Source organism: Amia ocellicauda, chromosome 8 (genome assembly GCF_036373705.1).
Source record: "Amia ocellicauda isolate fAmiCal2 chromosome 8, fAmiCal2.hap1, whole genome shotgun sequence".
In the NCBI taxonomy this organism is placed as follows: Eukaryota; Metazoa; Chordata; class Actinopteri; order Amiiformes; family Amiidae; genus Amia; species Amia ocellicauda.
Window position 1 is genome coordinate 2990190 of NC_089857.1, and position 26124 is coordinate 3016313.

General features: G+C 36.5%; 1 protein-coding gene across 7 annotated transcripts in view; it reads left to right on the plus strand.

Annotated features, from left to right (window-relative positions):
• mctp1a (multiple C2 domains, transmembrane 1a) overlaps positions 1-26124 on the plus strand; it is a 200584-nt gene that overhangs the window by 152979 nt on the left and 21481 nt on the right. For 4 of the 7 annotated variants that reach the window (XM_066711829.1, XM_066711831.1, XM_066711835.1 and 1 more), the window contains 2 exons: positions 11713-11772; positions 17508-17609. In XM_066711829.1, coding sequence (XP_066567926.1) covers positions 11713-11772; positions 17508-17609 — 162 coding nt within the window. The remainder of the gene's footprint in view (positions 1-11712; positions 11773-17507; positions 17610-26124) is intronic. The other 3 variants (XM_066711832.1, XM_066711833.1, XM_066711834.1) reach the window with 3 other exon arrangements.

Consider the following 26124-nt stretch of genomic DNA (forward strand, 5'->3'; position numbering starts at 1 on the left):
TGAAGAAGCCTTTAGCCTTTGAGGTTATTTATTCCTCTTGGGAGATACACCTTGATATGCTAAAATGTTTTGTTGGAGAAAAAAAAAACACTACAAACACTGTTCTCAGTCACTCAGTACATGACCAAGACAATTATTGACAATTGTGTCCCTTGCATTGCAATTATTGATAAGACCAAAACTGTTTTAAATTATACAATTGGACCAATGTATGGCTTTGTCTTTTGACTCCAGAGCTCTGTTGATGGCATGCCAGCATTCGTACTGAAAAAGGTCTTGGAGGATGTGTATGTTGTCTTCTTCTTACCAAGATCCAGGAGGAATGGCAGTCCTAAATCTGAATGCATATTAAATGTTATATTTCAGATTGAATAATATAAAAGGGGAATAAAGGTGTAAAGCTCAGACATTTTGTTAAAGCATTGGCACTTAATTTTCCAGTTTGCAGTGCTACCAATGAGCACTTACAGGTTGCACTTGAAAGTAGATCTTGTGCTACTTGAGAGAAGAAATTGGACTGAGATAACGAGCCTCATGTAGCACCTTTTTCAGTACTGAAACACTAGAACTATGTGCAGACATATCAATGACGAACAGAGAAATTGTTGGGAATATAAAATTACCCTGTTTCAATGCGTGATTAGTTTTCCCTTTCCATTTTACCATTGTAAACTCTTACACACATGTTACCAAGTACTCCAATGATTGTTTATTAATATGTTGTTACTGAAAGTGCAATCCAAACCCTTTATAAAAGCTCTAATCTATAAATGGAGATTTATATATTTTTTGACAGAATCTGTGAAAGTGCTAAAGATTTTTTTTTAACAAACCATGACTTTCAAATACAAAACACAAAACACACATAAATATATATATATATATATATATATATATATATATATATATATATATATATATATATATATATATATATTTAAAAGAAGATATAAAAAAGTGCATTAAAGGTTCTAGGCAGGTCAAAAGGCAGGTGATCTGTAATGGTATATTGAAGGGAATTGGTGGCCTCTCTGACACTTTATTAATTAACCTGTGCGGAATGACCTTTCTTGACCATTACAGTGACCGTGTGGTTGTTTGCAGAAATACTGCAGACCTCTTAGTTACAGAACAGCTTTTTTTGTGAGTATGTCTAAGTCAGCTTTACATTGTTCCTGTAGAATGCTTAAATTATGAATTTGCAAAACATGCATCAAGTTCTGTTTAATGGTTTTCTCTGGGACCCCTAAGGTACTTAATCTGAATTGTAAAGCTTTTGCCAGTGTTCTTTCTGGTGTTTTGGTGCTGTAGTTTTGTTTGTACTGCTTTCTCATTCCTCACTCGAGTATAAAAGTTGTCTCGACCCCTCTAAAGATAAGTGGTCTTACATCAAAAAAGGAAAATTAAAAAGAAAGGAAAGAAAAAGCACATTTGGATTGTATGGATAGATTTCCAATTTTTTTTTTATTATCCTACAGCATTGATGTTATGTTTCATTACAAAATAGATATCGTTTTTGAACTCTACATACCCCCCTCCCCGCCTTTTTATTCAGTAGTGTCTAATATGTTTCTCTGATTCCTGTTTGTGGAAACATCTGGTGAAATTTGTACAAATGGTTTACCAGAGGAATTCTGCTTTGGCAAGCAAGAGAGCAACGGCATCCAACAGTAATTTGTTTTTCTTTTAAAGACAGCTTTCAAAAATGCAGCAATTCTGTACGACCATGACATAGATTTATTTTACATTTGAATTTGCTGTTGATTAATTAGGTTATGGAAGTGTACAATTAAAAGAAAAGTACTGTTTCCAATCCTTAGATTTACTGAAAAACCTTGTTTTGAAAAAAAAAAAGGTAAAACAATTCTTAGCACACATGGCTTTGACAAGAAAACCATTCACAGAAATACACGGTGACACTTTTTGTTTTGTTTCCAAAATGTATAATATACAAAGTATACTTTTACATATTGTAACTTCATATTTACTTACAATAATGTTTACATACAATGATACAGTTTTATGGAACTGCCACCAAGATCAATTAGTTGAATTCTCATGGTCAATTCTCACAATATTTAATCTTAGTTATAATTATTGTAAGACGATTAAAAATAAGGAAATGAAAGAAACAAAAAAGAAATAAGAAAAACATATTGCCAAGATATATTATATTGCTCCAAAATAAAATAATACATGAATTGATTATATAAATTAGACAACTTCTGAGAATGTTGTCAATAAATAATGAATATCTCTTAGTTATAACATGTTTGTTTTTCTTCTGAAATAATCTTTTGGTGTGCAAATTCCTGTGTCACTAAGGTTGCATGAACTGCATTGATCAATAATGTAGTGTATAATATTTGAATGCATTTGGGTTTTGAAAATGTAATCATATGGATATGTTTGGGGTTATTTTCAACACTGTTCTTACACATACATAAATTTTAGTTTTTAAGAATGTCTGATTGTGTTTGTACAATTACAGTGTTGCTTATTAACTCTTATGAATGTAACATAAAAGAGATGTACATTATCAAATATATATATATATATATATATATATATATTAAAAATCTTCGAATTGATACAAGTATATATATATATTATAATACATACACTCACCTAAAGGATTATTAGGAACACCATACTAATACTGTGTTTGACCCCCTTTCGCCTTCAGAACTGCCTTAATTCTACGTGGCATTGATTCAACAAGGTGCTGAAAGCATTCTTTAGAAATGTTGGCCCATATTGATAGGATAGTATCTTGCAGTTGATGGAGATTTGTGGGATGCACATCCAGGGCACGAAGCTCCCGTTCCACCACATCCCAAAGATGCTCTATTGGGTTGAGATCTGGTGACTGTGGGGGCCAGTTTAGTACAGTGAACTCATTGTCATGTTCAAGAAACCAATTTGAAATGATTCGACCTTTGTGACATGGTGCATTATCCTGCTGGAAGTAGCCATCAGAGGATGGGTACATGGTGGTCATAAAGGGATGGACATGGTCAGAAACAATGCTCAGGTAGGCCGTGGCATTTAAACGATGCCCAATTGGCACTAAGGGGCCTAAAGTGTGCCAAGAAAACACCCCCCACACCATTACACCACCACCACCAGCCTGCAGTCGGCCCATTCTCCTCTGACCTCTAGCATCAACAAGGCATTTTCGCCCCCACAGGACTGCCGCATACTGGATGTTTTTCCCTTTTCACACCATTCTTTGTAAACCCTAGAAATGGTTGTGCGTGAAAATCCCAGTAACTGAGCAGATTGTGAAATACTCAGACCGGCCCGTCTGGCACCAACAACCATGCCACGCTCCAAATTGCTTAAATCACCTTTCTTTCCCATTCAGACATTCAGTTTGGAAGGTGAAGGTGGTACAAACTTTGATCAAGAGCTGATAACTAAGTAAATCTGTCAAACTGATGCATATTTCTGATGGCGCTTATTGAAGACAACAATTAATACATTACATAAAATACATTTAAATTTAAATTAGAAATAGGATTTATTTTACCAGTCTGTAATCTGATTGTTGATATAGCATATGTGGTTTTAGATTGTAATGCTTGAAGTCATCAGATTTTTATTTGTGGGAAGTGACTGAGAACATTTCTTCTTTTATTATTATTTTTCTCTCTATTCCATTATTTTCCTTTTTTGTAAAAAATTCTATTGGTATGAACAAGGCCATTTTGTTTCCTTTTATAACTTACCCCCGGGGCAAGAGCTCACAGAACATCTCTCAGTCTTTTCTTTCCTCCTTTCTATTCACTCTTCTTTTCTTCTATAGTGTGGTAGTGCACAACCATACTGCAAAGTGCAGCACATAACAGCAATAAAGTGCCTAAGAAAACAGCAATAAATACTTGACATTATTGACTATTTTCTTAGGCACTGCAGTTCCAGTCTTTTTTGTAGACAGAATCCCACTGTGAGAACTGAACTGTGGATAATTTTGGATAATTATCTGGGCTTTACTGCTGCGTTCGACAAACAAGCCTTAAACTAAACCCTGAACCTATCTGTGTTATTGATTAAGTCTTGCACTATTACCATGACATGAATGCTGTTTACTAAAAAAGACACTTTTGCAGCATGTTAAACATATTTGAGAGGTTTATTATTATTATTATTATTATTATTATTATTATTATTATTATTAATAATAATAATAATAATAATAATAATAATAATAATAAACCTCTCAAATATGTTTAATATGCTGCAAAAGTGTCTTTAATAATAAGTCTTACTACTACTACAGTACTTACAGTACAGTACTATGTGGATTACACACACTCATTTAGATTCTTTTAATTCAAACATGACTAGCCTGGTGTGCATCTTTGATGTGTGAGAGACACTGGGGACCACAAACCATTATCTGTACTTTACAGTCATCCAAAAAATATGAATAGGGGGATAATCTGGACTATGACATTTCTTTCTCTTTATTCTCGACTCCTCAATAGGCTATAGTAGTGTACTGAGTGTTTTCAATTGACCAAGATAAACTCTTTTGATTTCTGACAAAACATTGCTGCTCGGGACACCTGATTTTCATAATTCACCTCATTTTATTATAAGAGATGAGAGATTCTTATTCATATTTACTTCTGGCAGTTCCTCAAGCAGGTATGTAACACATAAATACAATATTATTGTACTATATATAATCATTTGGGAATCTTGTGAGATCACTGTATATGTGTGCGTGTGTGTGTACATATATTTAAATATATATACAGACACCCACACTGTGCCTATAGAAAGACTACACCCCCATTCACTTTTTTCAAATTTTGTTGTGTCAGTGCCTCAAAGTTTCATGCACTAAAATTACTTTTTTTACACACCATATTCCACAATGGGGAAGGGAAAGGGATATTTATTGTGAAAAATTATAAAAATACAAAAATGAAATATAATAAATGAATAAGTTAATACTTGGTGGAAGTATCTTTGGCAGAATTTACAGCTGTGAGTCTGTTGGGATAGATAACTTTTCACACCTAGGATTGGCAATATTTGACCACTCTTAAAAACTGTTCAAGCTCTGTGAAGTTCCTTGGGGAGCACTGATGGAAAGCAATCTTCGAGTCAAATTGGATTTAGGTAGCGGCTCCAAATGGGCTACTTATGGACATTTACCTTTTTGTTCCTTAGCCACTCCAGTGTAGCTTTGGCCATGTGCTTCATGTTGTTATCATTCTGAAAGGTCAACTTCTGTCCCAGTTTCAGTTTTCTTGCACAGGGCAGCAGGTTTTCCTTAAGGGCTTTTCTGTAATTTGCTCTATTCATTTTCCCTTCTATCCAGACTAGTGGCCCAGGTCCCTCACCATAACATGATGCTGCTACACCATGCTTCACAATGCTTTTAGACCAAAAAGTTCCATTTTAGTTTCATCAGACGAAACTTTTTGTTTTTACATACTTCATAAATGATTCAAGGTGGACTTTCGTGAGTACCATACATGCCAGATTTGTGACATGCTTGGGATACTGTTGTCATTTGCACACTTTGACCAGTTTTGGCCATAAAAGCCTATAGCTTGTGTAGAGTTGCCATTGGCCTCTTGGAAGCCTCTCTGTTCAGTATCCTTCTTGCTTGGTCATTCTGTTTGGAGGGAAGGCCTGATCTAGGCAGGGTCTTGGTGATTCCATTAATCTTCCAACTCTTAATAATTGTCTTGACTGTGCTCCAAGGGATATTCAAGGCCTTTACATTTGTGTGTATACCCCTCCCCTGATCTGTACCTTTCAACAACTTTGTCCCGGAGTTCTTTCAAAAGGTCCTTGGTGCTCATGGTAGTATCTTTGCTTTGAAATATACTACCCAGCAGAGGGAATATACAGGAATTGTTCCCGAAATCCTGTGAATCACTACAATTTAACACACTTAACATGATGTGGGATAGTGAAGGAGATTTCTTATACCTGAGCTAATTTAAGATTGCTTCTACAAATTTCTAGATATTTTTTTTCACATTGAAGTTGTGTGGTAACAAATATTTTACTGCATACTAAATCCAAGGCAACAAAAGGTGATTTTTTGGTAGTGTAGACTTTCTATATGCACTGTTTATATTTATATTGAATTCAATCTCAATATTGTATGGAACAGTAGTTTATTTATCAACAATCATGACATATCTTTCTAAATACTCTTTGTTCAAATGTATTCAGTACTTTTTTCCAATAGCCTTTTCATTGGTTAATTATCTTCTCAGGAGGGATGTTCAACCATTACTCCATGCAGAGCCTCTGCTGCTCCTCCAGGCTGTGCGGCCTGTGATTGTGGACTGCTTTATTCAGTTCCTACCACAGTTTTCCTATCGAACTGAGGTTTGCAGATTGTGTTTGCCAATTTAGCAATGTTGATTTTGTGGTCCCCTAACTGATTAGCTCTTGGTCATCGACTTAGGATTGTGATACACAGATACATTCTTCTTATATTCATATAAGAGGAAAATAAAATTCACTACAGGCATTTTATTAAATTCCGTATTTATCAGTCATTAATAAAACAATTCCAGTAATCATAACAATCGCATGCCTTTTACACATACACTCACCTAAAGGATTATTAGGAACACCTGTTCAATTTCTCATTAATGCAATTATCTAACCAACCAATCACATGGCAGTTGCTTCAATGCATTTAGGGGTGTGGTCCTGGTCAAGACAATCTCCTGAACTCCAACTGAATGTCTGAATGGGAGAGAAAGGTGATTTAAGCAATTTTGAGCATGGCATGGTTGTTGGTGCCAGACGGGCCGGTCTGAGTATTTCACAATCTGCTCAGTTACTGGGATTTTCACGCACAACCATTTCTAGGGTTTACAAAGAATGGTGTGAAAAGGGAAAAACATCCAGTATGCGGCAGTCCTGTGGGCGAAAATGCCTTGTTGATGCTAGAGGTCAGAGGAGAATGGGCCGACTGATTCAAGCTGATAGAAGAGCAACTTTGACTGAAATAACCACTCGTTACAACCGAGGTATGCAGCAAAGCATTTGTGAAGCCACAACACGTACAACCTTGAGGCGGATGGGCCACAACAGCAGAAGACCCCACCGGGTACCACTCATCTCCACTACAAATAGGAAAAAGAGGCTACAATTTGCACAAGCTCACCAAAATTGGACAGTTGAAGACTGGAAAAATGTTGCCTGGTCTGATGAGTCTCGATTTCTGTTGAGACATTCAGATGGTAGAGTCAGAATTTGGCGTAAACAGAATGAGAACATGGATCCATCATGCCTTGTTACTACTGTGCAGGCTGGCGGTGGTGGTGTAATGGTTTGGGGGATGTTTTCTTGGCACACTTTAGGCCCCTTAGTGCCAATTGGGCATCGTTTAAATGCCACGGCCTACCTGAGCATTGTTTCTGACCATGTCCATCCCTTTATGACCACCATGTACCCATCCTCTGATGGCTACTTCCAGCAGGATAATGCACCAAGTCACAAAGGTCGAATCATTTCAAATTGGTTTCTTGAACATGACAATGAGTTCACTGTACTAAACTGGCCCCCACAGTCACCAGATCTCAACCCAATAGAGCATCTTTGGGATGTGGTGGAACGGGAGCTTCGTGCCCTGGATGTGCATCCCACAAATCTCCATCAACTGCAAGATGCTATCCTATCAATATGGGCCAACATTTCTAAAGAATGCTTTCAGCACCTTGTTGAATCAATGCCACGTAGAATTAAGGCAGTTCTGAAGGCGAAAGGGGGTCAAACACAGTATTAGTATGGTGTTCCTAATAATCCTTTAGGTGAGTGTACACTTGAGAAGGGCATTACAATATAACCACACAATAGTCGTTTTTTTTTTTAAGTTTAATGTATATTCTCAGTACGGTACCAGGCTTACACTACAAGATAGGTATTTGTAAAGTTTGTAAAGGAGTTATACACACACACACTCACCATGTACAATGTTGAACACTATTACAGAGATGAGCAGAAATACCAGTGTGTGTCTGCTCACTTGCTTTCTTCAGTTACTTTTCTCTCAAGTGTGGTTTAAACAAGAGATGAGAGGGGCTGGAGATGTGTTCATTTCAACTGTTAAGAAGCAGCTACACTCCAGAGCATCCTCTGTTATTGCAATAAAAAATCAATCTTACCATCTCTACTTACTGTGCGCAAAACAGTCCAGTTTTAACTCAAACCGTGTGTGTGTGTGTGTGTGTATGTGTGTGTGTGTGTGTTAGGGGAGGGAGGGCATAGCATTGACCAAGAATTATGAAATGCAAAAACTACATTATAAAGAGAAGTCTTTAAAAAATCTTTATTATTATTATTATTATTATTATTATTATTATTATTGTAATTGCACTGACCTGGGGCAGTTGAGGACAGTAGACACATCAGACATATTAACACTACCAGCCAGGCCACCCCTGCATGCCTGGTATGCAATCAGTAGATCTAATGCTTCAGCCAGTTGACAGATCTAGCAGTCCTTGTTAGCATCCAATCCCATGGTTTCTTGGGTTTCCCATGGGGCACTGGGGCATATAGAGCCTGGGGTCCCTCTACCAAGTCCACCCCACCCCACCCCATCCCACCCCACCCCACCCCATCCCACCCCATCCCATGATTCCTTTGCTGCCCCAGCTGCACTTAACCACTCAGGGTTGCAAAATATCAGAGTTTATCAGGTTGGTCTGGATTCAAACCTGTGATCTCCATGCTACATCCTGCCATCAGCTCAGAGATTGTTTTATTGAATGTGAGACTCCAGCCCCTCCAGTTTCATATCTGTTTAATTTTCTTCAGCACTATGCACACTCTTATTAGCGCTGTCAACTCCTGTAGACTCTTACCAAGAACTGGTGTGACTATGGCAAGCCAAATTATCATTTAGAGATATCTCTAAATCATTTAAAGATATCTGCAAATCATTTAGAGATATCTTTAAATCATTTCAAGATATCTAATTTAAAAGTACATTTAGAGATATCTTTAAATCATTTCAAGATATCTCTAAATGATTTGCAGATATCTTTGAATGATTTAGAGATATCTGCAAACGACTTCCTGTGGGTTAATGAGAATTCGTCGTTCCCATGATTATATATTCTCCACTTTTTTGTATTTTGCATTTGTAACCATGAGTGCATTCACTTATTGTAGACCCATAGAACACACGTATGTGTATATATAGTATTATTATTATTATTATTATTATTATTGTAATAATAATAATAATAATAATTATTATTATTTCTTAGCAGACGCCCTTATCCAGGGCGACTTCCAAAATATAATATAGTAGGCTATATAAATATATATATATATATATATATATATATATATATATATATATATATATATATAATATTATTATGTATTATAATTAATGTTTTTACTTGATACATTTATTTGAAACAATAACCCCAATAACTAAATTTTATACAATTAGTCACAACAGCTGCACACTACTTAAAATAGGTTTAATGTAAAAGCTGTATGTCAGGTGGTGCAGTGGTTAGGAAATAGCACTGCAGATTGGGTTATCAGGGTTCAATTCCTGATTGGTAGCTTTCATTTTCTTATGTGTACATTATTATTATTATTTTGTTATTCTTTCACTTAAGCGTTAAATTCAGTGCATATTCAGTGTCTTCTTCTTCTTCTTCTTCTTCTTCTTATTATTATTATTATTATTATTATTAGTATTATTATTATTGATTTCTTACATTAAGTTTGGCTGAATTCGAATAATGATCCACTCTAACTGGATATTAATGAGTGGATTTTCCTGTCTAATTTGCTACTAGTTCATGATCCCTCAACTGTGTTATTGAAACGCAATTCTAATTAAATTCTAATTTAAAATCCGTATTAATCGCCTTCCAATTCTTATTTCTACTCTGATACCGTTTAATTGAAGGAAATTATATATTTTAATAATAATAATGTACAAGTAAGAAAATTATACACACCAATCGAGACTTGAACCTAGATCACTAGGTTTACAGTGCTATTTCCTAACCACTGCACCACAACTTTTGCATGAAACCTATTTTAAGTAGTGTGCAGCTGTCGTGACTAATTGTATAAAACGTAGTTATTGGGGTTATTGTTTCAAATATGTTTTCAAATGTATCGAGTAAAAACATTAATTATAATACATAATACAAAATAGGTGTGTGTGTGTGTATATATATATATATATATATATAAATCCTACTATATTATATTTTGGAAGTCGCCCTGGATAAGGGCATCTGCTAAGAAATATTATTATTATTATTATTATTATTATTATTATTATTATTATTATTATTAATAATAATAATAATAATAATAATAATAATAATAATAATAATAATAATACTATATATACACATACGTGTGTTCTATGGGTCTACAATAAGTGAATGCACTCATGGTTACAAATGCAAAATACAAAAAGTGGAGAATATATAATGATGGGAACGACGAATTGTCATTAACCCACAGGAAGTCATTTGAAGATATCTCTAAATGATTTGCAGATATCTTGAAATGATTTGCAGATATCTCTAAATGATTTGCAGATATCTCTAAATGATTTATGTGTAATTTTAAGTCAAATATATGTTAATGTTAATGACAGTTTGGCAGATTTGATTTGCCAAATTAACATTTAGAGATATCTTTAAATGATTTAGAGATATCTCTAAATGATTTAAAGATATCTATAAATGATTTAAAGATATCTTGAAATGATTTAGAGATATCTCTAAATATTTGAAGATATCTTGAAATGCATTTAGAGATATCTCTAAATGATAATTTGGCTTGTCATAGTGTGACAGGCTATAAGAGCAAAGACTGCTACAGTTTAACTTCATTTTTCTATGTTGCTTGTTGAACATCCCAGCAGACTTTGTGTTGAAAGTGAAGGATAAACATCCAATTAAAACCTAATGAGAGTATTTTGGATGCAGTTTCCTGAATGTTTCTGAAAGTTATGCCCATTCACACTGAGTCTTTAAACATAACCCAAGGGTTGAGCAGTCCAGTGCAGATCTGATGGAATATCCTGATACAGACATCCAATCTTGATAATAATGAATCCAGCTGCAGTGCTTTCTGAACTTGATGTCTCTATAATTGTTTCTGAGACAGTTTTAAGTCATATAAATGAGTTTGTAGTGGTACATTCTACTTTACAGTCTGACAAGGATTACTGTGAAAGTCATCACTTCCGGCCATGCAGCATTATCATTTCCTTGTGGAGTTAAGTGCAATCAGATTCCACTGAACGGAAAAATATAACCTGCATTTAAAAATGAAGTTTGTAAACTTTCAATTCTTTATCATACTTGTTTTTTAATAATTATTATTATGTATTCTTTATATATTTATTCATCCTATAGTTCTATATAGCAGGAGATTAGTAACCAGCAACCAATGAGGTCTTTGTGATGCTTCTTTTTCTGTGGGGTTAGCTGATAGATTTTACAGTATGTTGAAATGACTATTGTTCCATCAGTTTTGGACCACTGAAGCACATAGTTGGCATCTGACGTCATCCACTCTGTCTGTCTAAAACACTAATGAAGTTTTCATCTTGGGTGCATTGTGATGGGAAACAGTGAGAATGTACCACTGCTGCTGGCAACAGTAAAAGCGGATTTTCTTATTTTTAATCCTGACAATCGCTCTCTTTTCTTCTCTCTCTCTTTTCAGCAGCAGGCAGTGGAGGACATGTTAGAGGACGAGGATGAGGAATACGACAAAGATGACAGGGTAATTATCTTCACTAACGTTCTGCTATCATGGGACAGGCATTTTTAGACATGACACTGTTTCACAGACAGTTAAAAAAAAAGAAAAGTAGAAAATCTTCCTGTGTGCTCTCCCCCACCTAGCAAACACATAGCTGTTTACCTTACTAACAATGGTGTGTGTTCATTGTGAGTAAGGATAACTATAAATCCTCTTTTCGTTAGGGTAATTTCTTTTCTTTCTTTCTTTCTTTTTTTCCTCAAGGAACACAAATAATTTAGGCTGTCTTCCAACTTGATAGCTTTTCAAAATGTGTCTGCAGTGACACCATGCTTGAAGGACAAAAATGTGCTCTATAGTGTTAACATGAGTGCTTTGACTAGAGTTGAAGGAGAAGGAGTCTAAATAACCAGATAAAAACTGAAAAAAAAAAAAAATTGCTTTGTTTGTGTAAAAGCTTAATAAACCTTTATTCACCCCCCAAAACATTCATTTTTAAAAAGGAAGGAAACATATTTAAGCAAAATAACAGGGAAGGAGTCATAGAGATTATGATTTTATTTTTAGACTTAGAAGAGTGAACTCAATTTATGAGAAATGTGAATGCTTAAACTGACGCTAGATGTTTACTGGTGTATGTTTTTACGGAAAACTAAATCTTGAGAATAGATGCAAATCATATAAGTAACGTTTCAATGATTGGTTGAAATTGCTCTGTAACATATTGTGAGAGAGCTAATGTTTGATAATCTCAGTGTAGCCTCTCCAGACAGTGAACACTTTCTGAGTTTGGTCTGGACAAGATCCCACATAATAAATGATTAGAGCTAAGACAATCTTACAGTTTTATAACCTAAACATATATCTTGGTAACAGCTGGCCACATTGATTTACATTATCAGTTACTTTAATTAACTCTACAAAGGTTTATTATCAGAACCTAAATGTAACATGAACTGCTTGACAAAAATAACAGTATCCTTAAAGCAGTAAAGATACTGACAGGACATGCAATAAGACATGTCATAAGGGGGAAATTGGAATATTGCTATGCTTTGTTCACTGTATTCTTTGAGTGGCCAAGGCTGTTAGTTATAATAATAGAAAGAGTTGAGCTAAAAATAACCTTATTGTTTTGGGTGGCGTCTGCTCTCTTGAAAATCATGTTTTATTTAGTGAAGATTAAGCCTGTATTAAACTAATGATTATTGTCTCTTAATACTTAATATTGTATAGAAAATAATTGCCACCTTTTTTTTTTTACTCTACACCAACAGAAAAATCACAGGACTCCCCCTTTGTGTATTTTTCTATATGGTGACTTTAGTTTAATTTCCAGCACCATTTGCCATCATGACGATATTTTCTGGGATCACAGGGTTAAAAAAAAGAAGCAGAGAGACTTAATATTGTATTCGATGATATGAAGTGTACTGGGGATGTAAATTGCTGATGGCAATGTACTTTATGAGAATTTACTTCATGTAGAATATCTGCAACAAAAAAGTTTTTTTTTTCTTTTCAAAAATAGGGATGAAAAGATGCAGATTATCATAAATACATTATAACTTTCAAATTCAAATGAGGGAGCTGCTTTCTGAGCAAGCCTCCTGCAGTTAGATTCAGACCAGTGATTATTATTCCACATAAGAGGAATCCATTATTACTACACATTGGACTCGGGCACTACAAATAGCAGGAAACCACAAAGACTACAATTTACCAACTCAGACTTCATACATTTTGATCTATTGCACCGTTCAACTGTTAGCTTTTCATTTTAGCTGTTGGTAACTTGAAAGGCTGTATTTTTCTTCTTTATTTCTATCCCTATCTCACTCCTACCACCCCCCACCCCACACACACTCCCTTTCAGTCTTTTTTTTTTTTTTTTGCTTTTGCTTTATTCCTGGTTAAGTGTACAACAAATGGAGTTTTGAGGCTGAACAAATTTGTCTTTTCCATTCACTAGTAGGTAGTGACCTCTAGCTCTCATTACCTTTTCTGTTTGCTCAAATTGTAAAATATTAAGGTCAGGTCAGAAGAGGCCTTTTATGGGATGAAAGTAAAAAGATTAATAAATGTGCCAAGGCCTCATTTTAATTGAACCTGAAGCATATGTTGCAAGTATGCGAAATATGTTCCAGATGTTTAACCTTGGCCAGTGCTCTAGCTATCCCTGAGCTCCACAAGGCATCTATTAGCTGGGTAACCTTTGGTCCCCAGGCTAAATGGGGTATTACATGGCACAGAACTAGAGCACCTGTTTTCCATTCAACCAGGACCCCTCACCGGCTCTGCCTAGGTCTCTACATGTGTTTTCACTTAGTGGATTGTTGGATCGATTGTGAAAAGTGTCTTTCTTTGGAGCCAATGTAGATATTAGTCACTTACTCTCCACCAAAGGGTAAGTCACAGCTAATTGATGAGAACCTTTCAGTTGTTAAAACTCGAACAGGTATTTGAAAGGGAAAATGCTATAACTTTTGTTTTTCTGCCCCCACTCCCCCTTGTAGGTTAGGCCTCTGAGCAGTTTAAGTTATATTATTCACACCCAATCCATAATTTCCATCAGGAGATTTATTAAAGTGAAGCCAAGTCTTGACATCAGCCTTTTTTAAACAATTACCACCTTACCACCGTTGCTCCTAAAGTAATGTAGGAAAATATACTAAGCTAATTCAATTAAATAAATAAATAAATAAATAAATAAATAATCCCCTGCTGCTTTAAAACAGGCTTTGGGATGAACAAAATACAAATATTCTTTTGGTCTGTTGAATACCTGCAGTCATCATGTATTTAGAACACCAGTGAGGCATATAAAGTATCAACACTGGTGAACTCTTCACATACGAACATTATAAATAAATAAATATACAGACAAATAAATGAATACATAAACTACAGGCAGACCAAGTCTTGTTCACAAATTGAAAGAAAGAAATGTAATCTTTGACAGTACAACTTCCTTTGGTCCGTCTTTAAACCATATCAGTGCTGTCATTGCACTGTTTCTTTTGACAAGTTTGAGACTGTTGGGGTATAGAGTAATCTTTTTTTGTAGTATGTGTCCTAATGTTAAAGCTAAACAAAGTAGACAAAAGAGTATGTTTCAATTTCTTCATAATGTACTTTGCATTTGGCAACCCCTATTTAGAATTATGAAGATCTCAGGCCTTGCACTTCTTTCTCAAGATATGTCATTGTTTTAATCCTGAAGACTGAGAAAATGCCTATTGTGCAATAAATAACATTTACAGCATTATTTCATTCTCCCTCCTGTGACAAGGGGGCTAGACACACTTTGTGAACCACCTTTTTACTATCCACATAAATTCCAAGCAAAATATAAAAACTCATGTTTAGGTGTAAACAAATATATACTTTCATGTATTTTTTCTCCCCATAGTTACGTTGATAACTCTTGCTTGATTTGTGTTGTTTTGTTTGCTTTTTTGGTTTAACTTTTAATCCTTACAGAAAACTATGAGAATTGATTTATTAACTTTTAAAGACAGCACTTCTGTAAATCACCCTCTTAATGTAGAGCAAAGGCTGTACTGTGACATGATATCATTGACAGATAAGGGTGAAGAAGTATATTAAACTATAAGCCTCTAAACATAGAAGATGCTTAAAACAAAATGTTGAGTGTGCATGGTTAGGTCTGCCCCCCTGTGAGGATGAGGATGAGCGCCCTGAGGTCACAAACTTCTACATATGGGCTCCTTTGCTAAATATCTCCTCTTCCGTGCTGTAGATCTGGTGACATTCTCATAAAATGTGTCTGTTTCCAGTGAGATTCTTGGTGCCATAAGGAGATGTGTGCATGCTTCAGTGGTTACTGTAGGAATACTCCTCTATAGCCAGGGGGTAGGGGGGGCATCTGAGATAAGCTGCATGTAATAATAATATTTTGCTTACAGGGCTCAATTCACCTCTTTATGTTCTCAGCAGTTTTATGAGTAACAATGTATGTATGTCCGTATGTGCTTAATGTGCATCATCTTCCACCCACTAGTGCACGTACTAAGCCATATTTTTCTTAAAAAATGCAATGGGGAAAAACATTTGTTAAAAATACATATTTTTATGGGGATATTGTCTAGCTTCAAGAAGGGCATCATTTTATATTTACATTTGTTTTGTGTGCATGTTCAAGTGATGGTTACAGGGATATGGGTAGTAGATTAGGTCCCGTGCTGGTCTTTAATTATTAACACATTTTTTTTCTCTCCTTGTCACTCTTGCCAAAAGCTACTCCCAGGTTAACTGAGTTATTTTCTATTCACCAATGTCAATACCATTTTCAGAAGTTAAACAATTTGGCATATTCTGGCCCAATTAGGCAATAATAAAAAAGAAAAGGAACGCAAATAATATTGGATGAGTAGGATGAGTAAATAATTATAAAAGGAGACTATTATTTAGCACAATGTTTAATATCCACACTGCCACAGGATGCTCAAAGAAGGTGATACAACAGCTAATTTAAACAATAAACCCATTACAACAGGAGAGGCAAACTGCTTATGTTCTGTACTGACTTCACATAATACTAATAATAATTTCCCACTCAGATAAAAAAAAATAATGAATTTATATTGCATTGTTTTGGATAATAACTGATAATACTGTTTATTTGCAGTTGTTGTCCTTTTTATTTTTAATAGAAAAGGTCTGTATTGTAATGGATATGCATTGTTAAAGTCTATAAAACAATGAGCAGATATATTTCAAAGCTGTTTGTTGTTGCTGTGTTTAGGCTAGAAAGAAAGATAATATCAAAACAAAAAATGTGTGTGAAAAAATTAACAAAAAAAACCCTAATCTTGTTCCTATTAACATTTGGAGGCAGTAATGGTAATCTAATAAACTAAATAAACAGCTGTAACTGCCTGATAATGCAAGGTTATTTATCGATTGTCCAGCAGGTACCATACTGTGCATTAGCTCCAGTGGTATCGCTAAGTCAGTGCCTGAGGTAGGAGGGGGCTACGATTCCATCAGAGCGACCTCTGGGCCCATACTTTCTTAATCAGAGGCTTCAGGTTTCATAGCCAGTAAAGCCATCAGTGTTCTAATGAGTTACATTAAAGAAAACGTTTCACCTTTTAGCACCGTGTAATGCAAAATCAGATCAGAATTCACACACAATTATGTCAGTCGAAATCTAAAATTTCAGCACCGCTTATCTGTAGATAACACATGGAAACATAAACCTGCAAGACTGACAGATTTCCCCTGATTTCACCGATAGCTCCGTTGTGCTGTGTAATTGGACTAAAGAGTGCGCTGGGATTATTTTAATACTTTAAAAAGTGTGACTGAAAACTTGTTTTCAGGCTATTGAGCTTGTGATTTTTCACGCATGTCCTCAGGTAACGAGATTGCTGAGTGCTAAAGAGAAGGGGAAAAAAAGAAAAAAGTTTGTTTTGCTTCAAAATCTTTTCTTCTCCTTCCCTCTGAAGGATGAAAAGTGCCATGCTGTAGAAATGCTTTGACTTTTTCTTTTCTTTTCTGTTTTTTTTGGGGGGGGGTGTTGCTGGTAGAACTGCAATGTAGAACAAAACAAAAGTGAAATCATAAAAAAAAAAAAACGCATTGACAGCATTGTTTCTGTGAAATTGTGCTGCATTGTGTTCCTTTATATACATCAGGTGGGATTGTGTTTGCAGTCCCAAAAGATACACCATTGAATTTCCTGCTCCTTTGTCTCCCTGGTAAAATATTAATTTATTCTGGTCTGCAAGGTCCCCGGTCCCATCCCCCCAACTGATGCCCATCATCCCTCAAGCCATATACTTGAGGATATGTTGGCTTCCTGGCATTTTGAATGGATACAGGTAATGGTGGTAAGTCTAGCTGGGCATTGTCATCTTGTTTGGCACATCGTCTGTGTTTAGTACAGTCTGTGGTAGTACCTGTTGTGGCTTCAATCCTATTGGGTATAGTCCTAAAGTGAGACACTAGTGTGCAGAATCCCCATTCTTCTGACCGACCGTGTTTGCTTCAGATGCTAGAGGGCGGCCCCCGTGAGTCTGAGATTACAAGAACTCAGTTGCAATAGAGTATGGTGTTCCCCTGTATTTGTATTTATATATAAATCCCAAATCCAAATACTCCCACCCCAGAAGTACCTTCCAATCACCTATTACCTAGGGGGTTCCTGTGTTTTCCTTGTGATCACAGACATACAAGGAGAGTTGTTTTCCTGTTGGAGACCTGCTGACACTCACATGGACAATCATTGTCTTGCACAGGCTGGTAAGTTCTTTGATCCAGCCTATACAGTGCCCTACATTTTTACTTTATTTATTATTATTTGTGGTTGAATCTTGAGGTAAGTCTTTAACCCCATTCAAACCAGTTTTGGTTTATATAGATCATTTGGCATTGGTCCATCGTTTCTTTGGCTGTTAAAATGTTGATGTTAATGCACAGGTTTGCTCACTAGACCTGGGCAGGGCTGACCAGCAGGAAACTGAAGCTCTGCTGTTTGGTTTGCAAAATGAACTGGCTGACTTGATGAGCACATGCTCTTTGAAGACACCTCAATCTCATTGTCGGTTCCTGTAAGGTTGGCTTAAGACTTAATAGCTATTCCACTCTGTGTTGCAGTAGAGATGCTGAACCCAGCGGCTTAATTTTTAAGTAAACAAGTGTGTTGGTTGTCTTCTCTGAAAGATCTATCGGAATCACTGCTACCAGACTTGTTCAAATGACTGGATCAGAGCAACCTGATATGCTGATATAACTGAAGCTTTACAGATGTACAGAGTTATCTGGACAGTAGCGTATCTATTGCATTGGAAATTGCCATTATGTCTATGTGTACACATTAGTGCTGGAACTCTTTGTTGTATAAATTCCACCGGAAGAAGTTTATATCAGCATAGCCCCACTGGTAGAAAATAAACAGTGGAAATTACAAACATGCATACAGATGTGGGATGCAGTGAGAAACAGTGTAGTATGATTGTGTGGCTCCATAAGACAGAAACACCACCTCCTTCCTGTCATCAAAAATGGTCTATACAGTACAACATAAGCTACAGTTATCTGTAAATTATAAGTTAAAAATAGTTCTAAGTATATGATATTGCATAACACATTAGAAACACAGAAACCTCATTGGAAAGCTGCCGATAGGTCCTTGTGTGCAGTCACTCAGACGAACCCTGCCCTTTTTCTATTCATCTACACTGCACAAAAGCTGTACTTTGTCTTCTGTCATGCACCCAGTTAGAAGACATTTGTTCTCCTTGAAAACTTTGACTCTTATCAAGTACTATAAACACCTACCCTACCTTTCCTTTGGTCTCAGAAGCCGGTGGTTGCCCCTTCCCAGCGTTATTGTTGTATTTATCAAAGGGGGAGTGTACATGCAGTGTTTTTAACTCGTGTGATATGATGGTGCACATTTGGCCCAGAAGTAAATTACCCCAGAGAAGGACTGGGTCAATCCCAAATACTTAAATGACATATAAATCACTGGAAAATCATGCCCATTTCCATGTGTAAATACTACTGAGATAATCGTATATATTTAAATGATCGGTCTTGTTAACACACCTTTGCTTTCTTGGGTATATTTTACACTCCTTTTGAGTAACACGCCTTCTCCCAGCGTCACCCCAACTCCAGTCTGCGGCTACAACTGTAGTCCGGGATGGTCACAGAGGTTTTTGGTTTATAGGACTACATCACCTATATTTGAATCTCCTGCTTGCATTGATCATTTTCAGGCCTCTGAATTTGCTCCTCTCACATTGCTGCCTGCCTTGGGTTTGCTTATAAGGCACTTGACAGCAGCTCCTTGACACCGCATCGACACAGATTCACCCAACACTCGACCCAACACTTCCGCTCGACATCATCTCGAACACACCCTTTTATTTTCTCTCTCTCTCTCTCTCTCTCTCTCTCTCTCTCTCTCTCTCTCTCTCTCTCTATATATATATATATATATATATATATATATATATATACAATACCTTATAGATCTATATAGGGCTTTGCAAAAGTTTTCACCCCCTACCAGAACTTTCACATTTTGGTGAATTATAAATAATTAAAAAAAAAAAACATTAAAACATTAAAAACTCTAATGATCAAACTTAACACTGGTTTAATGTTAATAAGGTTGACTATCTGACAAACATGCAATGAAAATATATACATTTACATTTTAATTTTCTATAGGATTCAAGATTGGACATTAACTGGGCCACTCAAGGACATTCACTTTCTTCTTTTTAAACCCTTCCAGTGTGGCTTTAGTGTGGTACTTCAGTTTATTGTCCTGCTGAAATGTGACTTTTTCAACCTAGTATTGATTCTTGGCTAACTCATGCAGGTTTTCCTCTAAGATTCACCTGTACTTTGCACCATCCATTTCCCCCAGTCCTGACAAGCGTCCCGGTTGCTGCTGATGAGAAGCATCCCCATAATGTGATGCAACCACCATACTTGACAGTGGACTGCTACATGTCTGCAGTATCATATACATACTTTGTCTTTTTCAAGGTTGCTTTCTGGCCACTTGCCACAATGGATAGCTTTGTGTAGGGACTGGGATGGTGTTTATGTATGAACACCCATCTCAGATGTTGAACTGTGCACATTTTTCAAAGTCACTATTGGCTTCACAGTGGCATCCCTAACCAGTTTCCTGCTTGCCCGGCTGCTCAGTTTGGAAGGGTGGCCCGATCTGGGTAGTGACTGAGTGGTATGGAGCACATTGCACTTCTTAATAGTGGTCTCCAGCATGCATGTGCATGTGTTCGTAATGACATGAATGAACATTTACATTCAACAAGCGAAGGGTGTCCGCCAAAGTGAGACTCATAAAAAGATAGCGTTAGGATTAGCCTGAGGGGATTTGAAAGCACAGTAATTTCACTAGATACAAAACAAAAAAAACATTAAAAAAATAACCCAGATGGATCTGCCTGACTGTCTGTATATCCATCAGTCTTTCTGTGTACATATTTCATGTGTTGATTGTTTCCATTTGTTTTAATGTTTTTTTTTTAACGGTGTTCAATATATTTACATGCATAATATTCACCCGTTTCATCAATAACATGTCTGGATAATTGCTATTTTCATTAACTATGTTAAGTTGATTTATTTATTAACGTATTTATTTCTCTGCAGAGGAAACTAACTACTGGGGAGAAAAACTGGCGGGTACATGTAAGGAAATAATTAACAGATGAGCTTATCTATATTAATCTGTCTGTTTGTTTCTGTCAACCTATTTGTTTGGTTGTTTTGATTTGTTTTGTTTTGGAGAAGTCATCTCAGAGAAATAAAGATATAAAGCTCCTGTGCAATGTGCTCCACATCACACACATTTAGGATGAAGCCATCTTAGAAAAGGGCATAAATAATAAATGCATAAATGGACAGTATCTTTGTCATTTACATCAATACACACATATCCTGCAATGCCTACCACTATATTGTTAAAAAATATACTTGAAAGAAAGGGTGTTAAATGAAAAATAACAAAACAACATACAAGTTACTACAATGCTGATAAGGGGAGAGGCAGGTGTGCATGGAGGCAATTCTCACTGGTGCCAGTAAGGCGGTCATGGCATCAGAGGCAGCTCTTCTCCCAGTTGACCCACAGACCTTACTCATGGAGATGGTCGAGGAACAGAAACGTGTGGGTCTGGACTTTATCCCTGGTGTGTGCACAGACTAACCAATCATCTAGATAACTAGCCAAATGGCTTGGGAGATGGTGTGCTGGGTGAGCATCTTGACGTGCAACACCTTCAGGTAGCGGTTCAGGTGTCTCAGATCCACGCCATACTTCTTGGGCACATGGAAGTAGGGAGAGTAAAAACTCTCGTGCTTCACCTAGGGGGGCACATCCCAGATGGCATGCTTCTAGAGCAGGGTTGAGTTTTCTGCCCGAACACTTTGTGCTACAAGCTGTCCATCATGAGTATGCCCCTACCATGACTGCCTATGGGTGGCCAGTTGTGCACACGCCATGTTGCAAGACTTGCACCAGTAATTCAGCTGTCACTGTCAGGTCTGTGACGCGTCTGGGCCAGGTAAACAGCCAGGGGGCTAGCCATTTTCTGGAACCACACCGCCTGTGCCCCCGCTGCATAGGCCCTGTGAAGAAGGGACTCATTCACCCTGTACTGCCAGTTAGTGCCAGAGAGGTCCTGTGGCTCAGCAGAGATGGGGGGTAGAGACACCATACTGCGATAGAGTATTATTCACACTGAGACAGTGGAGAAGACAATCTCAGGCTCTCAGGCGTGCAAGATCAGCTTCCTTAATCCCAACTTCTAAAGCTCTAGGAGGAGAAGGGAAGGAAATCCCGGATTGTAGCTGGAGCCATGGACTATGCAGTGCCGTGGACAGGAAAGGAGACCCTATCGCGAATGGGATCAAGCAGGAGCCTGGGCACTAAGTTAGGTCCTGCAGACTTTTTGTGTTTGATTGTTAGTTTTACACATGCTCAATTGCCTGTTTGCTGTATAGAAAGTTTATTTACAACAATAATAATATATATGTGTAACAAATATGTATATATCTAGTAAAAATAGTAACAATAATAAACTAAATGGAGCCCCATGTCCAGAGGAACTAATGTTTTAACAGTATTAAATAGTTTGAATGCTAGAGTTTCGAGAACACTGAATAATATATTAGAGAAAAATAGGAGTTAGGAGTCCCATGAATGGCAAAAGAGGCAGAGCACTCTGGGTTGTCACTAGTTAAAACAGGCAGAGGCGGTCTGCTTGAGTGACAACACACAGCAGCCTATAGGCAGCTTTGTTATACCAATGCATTCACTGAGTTCCCATGATAATGACAATGCCCCATTCCCCTTTAGGTAGGGCCTCAACTCTAAAGATAACCAGGGTTCCATCTGCAACCTAACATTAATATTACTCCTTTAGTTGAAGCAGGAAAAAGTATCCTGTTTCTGTACAGGCACATTCATATTTAAATGTTGGTGTTTTTATCACACACAATGTATTGCTTATTTAAAAGGCCAACACCTTAGTTTGATTTTGCTTTTAAAGCATTAGTTACCAGTGTATGAAAGTACACTTTTCTGTCATGGAAAACATAAAAACAAAGACTTTAAGTTTGGTTAATTATAACAACCAGGCACACTGCAGAAAGCATTATATAGTAATGCACAACAAATACTAATATTAAAAAGAAATAAGATAACTAATATGAAATTGTGACCTTGTCTCGCCAACAAATACCTGGGCTACCAGCTAATTATGAATTACAGACGCTTTGTTTATAAAGTGGTGGAGGTGGCTGCCATTCAAGCAACCTGCAGTGAATGTAGAACACAGTGGCATCGTGGAGAGGGAGATTGGGGCTGCGAATCCAGGGCACAGAAGGATACAAATAATAGGACTCGATTCATCAAAGTCAATACGGTGAGACCCAGAAAGGACAACGGGAGGGCACTGTGGATGTTAGGAGGAGGGGGGTCAGCTTCTCAGAGAGCCTGCTTGAGGAGAATGGTGAGCGGAGGGCCACAGTCTTGACCTGACCTTTAGGGTGATAAAGTGCTGTTGTTTCAGGACTTGAAATGCTAAGAGTGATGGTGCTTAGCCGTTTGCTGTGTCTCATTAAGACGCCTCAGGTTCCACTTGTATTCTGCTGTGTGAAAGACTGCAGGAAACAAGAACACTCTCTGGGCCAAGCCAGTATTCCCAGGAGCTTCTTTCCAGCTGTGTTGTGAAAGACATTAGTATTAACAGAGCTACGTTACACTGCCCACTGCTGAAAATAGGATTTCAGGAAGATTTGTTTATCATTAAGTTCTGAACACTTGCAGTTCAAACATACTGTAGTTACGCTTCTGTGTTCAAATTAGTATTGTATGCTATATTTTAGGCTATACCACGCTTCAATTCGTAACATATAACAGTTGTTTATTGAGTGTCAGACTTGCTTCGGACAATTGATAAATATTAGTCATAGTCATAATCATAACGGTCTGTGCTGTTGTACAATCATGAATCACAATGTTTTTTATACTCTGCCATCTCCTGTATCGAGCAGAGTCACCAGTGTATTACTACACAACCTTGAACCAATGTGGTTTCCAGAGGTTTTGGCATTGTCAATATTTACTTTTGTGTTTCAGAAAGCTTGATGTGTCAGTAAGTGCTAAGGGTTATTATACAGTTAAACAGATATTTATGTGGTTATGAAAAAAATAAATGAAGTGTTCCCTATATTCACCCAAGGATTACTTGTATTAAAATGTATTAAAACCTTACTTCAGAATTAAACATCTGCCTCTTTCATGTGGCCCTGGAACCAAGCCAAGTGCACAGCAATGTCTAGAGCTGGATTTAAGTTATCATTGTTCCTCAGTAAGAGAACGCTCTTTTCCACAAAGATTTTCCACAAATTTCCACAATTTCTGATCTGAAGGAATGGAAATGTATGAACTTTTTGAAAGTAACTCTTCTGTAAACAGGGAATGTTCAGGGCAGTTATCAATTCATCCACAAATGCTAAAACTAAAAAGGCTTCTGTAACAACAACTTTGTTTTTGTATAGTGCTTGTCTGGGGCCTGATTTGAATTCGATTATTTCTTTAGCTTTTAATTTAATCAATCTATCAATCTATCTATCTATCTATTTATCTATATAGATATATTATCTTTATAGATAATTTATATATAAAATGCAGATGATTCTACTCATGGTTTTATGTACCTTCCCATGTTACAGCATTAGACAATAATATTCCCAGCAACTGCTTGTGGAATCTGTCTTGTTTTGTATCCATGTTCTACTTCAAGTTTGTCATCAGAGCACAAAAACTGCCAAGGCAGAGTCAATTATTTTTGAAGGAGTCTTGACTAATCACAGAGCTGCTTCGATGATGAGATTTTCTATACTGAGAGAGCTCAGTAGATGCTGAAGGAAAAGATTGCTCTGCTTACAAAGGCAATGCCTCAGCGAACAAGTTCACAGTTGTACTATGAAAATCAGGATTTTTAATGATTAACAAGGCCCTTGTATTGTTATCTGAGAGTTTTAATTTATCTCTCTTATTTTAGAACAGAGGCAGCTTCAGGCACTAACATCCCATGCATATCCATATTGGAGTTTGCCTCATGATTTAAAGAATTCCTTGGCAGTTAAATGGTATATAATTATCGCCCTAGTTTCCTTTAGCCAAGTATCTCCAAGTTCTTTGTATTAACATTTTTCATTTTACATGTTGCAGTATCTGTGTGAAATGTATACACATCATATTTTATTATGGGATTTTGACAGGATTTGACATGCAAGTGATAGACAGATTTAAAAAATCCTGGTTTGAAAAGTATCACTCTGACATCCCTGTTGAACAAATGTCATTTCTTACTAGTTTGCTGTGAGTGCTTTAAATACGTATAATTCTGTCCTTCATTTCTAATGAATTTCACAGTTTGTAAATACATTTGTTTGCAGATAAATTTCTTCAGCTTTGAAATGGCTTTAATATAACCGACAAGAATAGATATGCTGCACAGCACAAGTGAATTTATGAAAATCTTTTAAAAATGCCCCTGAATAATCTGAATAGTCTCTACTAATGATTAAGTGTATATGAACACATTTGTTCTCATATATAAGGCTTATATAAAATAGATGTAACAAATGTTAATAACTTGCTTACTATACATTTATAAACATGAATGTGTGTACCTTCAACATAAAGGAAAACTATAATAAATAACTGATATAAAAATGCTTTACAGAGGATTTTTAACAATGATTTTGCATTTTGTTTCGGTTGTTGCCTCTCCAACTCTGTAGAATAACTACTTTTAACTGCCTAAAGTCAGATGTCATGGTGAAAGCATAATTCAAAGCTCTGTTCCTCAAGCTATCATGTCCTTACAGAAAAAAGTGATTGCTGACATTGCTAGCATACCACGTGATTGTACATCATGGGTGTATAGGGATATGTGTTGTTAATGTTGAATGGTTATTATATAAATTAATGTTGCTAGGTGCGAGCAGGACCAATAATATCTTGGGGGTATCGGTGGCAAGCAGACTCTATGTTGAGCACACAAATAATATAATAAAATCCAAACAGACAAATATATACAACCTGAAATCAAATCTTACTGCCCCACAGAAACATGTATAACATATTAAAAGTGTAATTTGAAAGAACATTTTAATACCATAGTTAATAGCAGTAAACAAACATTATTTATGATATTTGTTTGGTGCAATTGTTCCTGCAACTTTGATGATTGGGTTGATCCATTATGGCGAAGACTCTGAAACTGGAAATGGGAATCCTATTTATTATGGAGAGATTGTTCTGGTATTTGACATTTGTTCTTA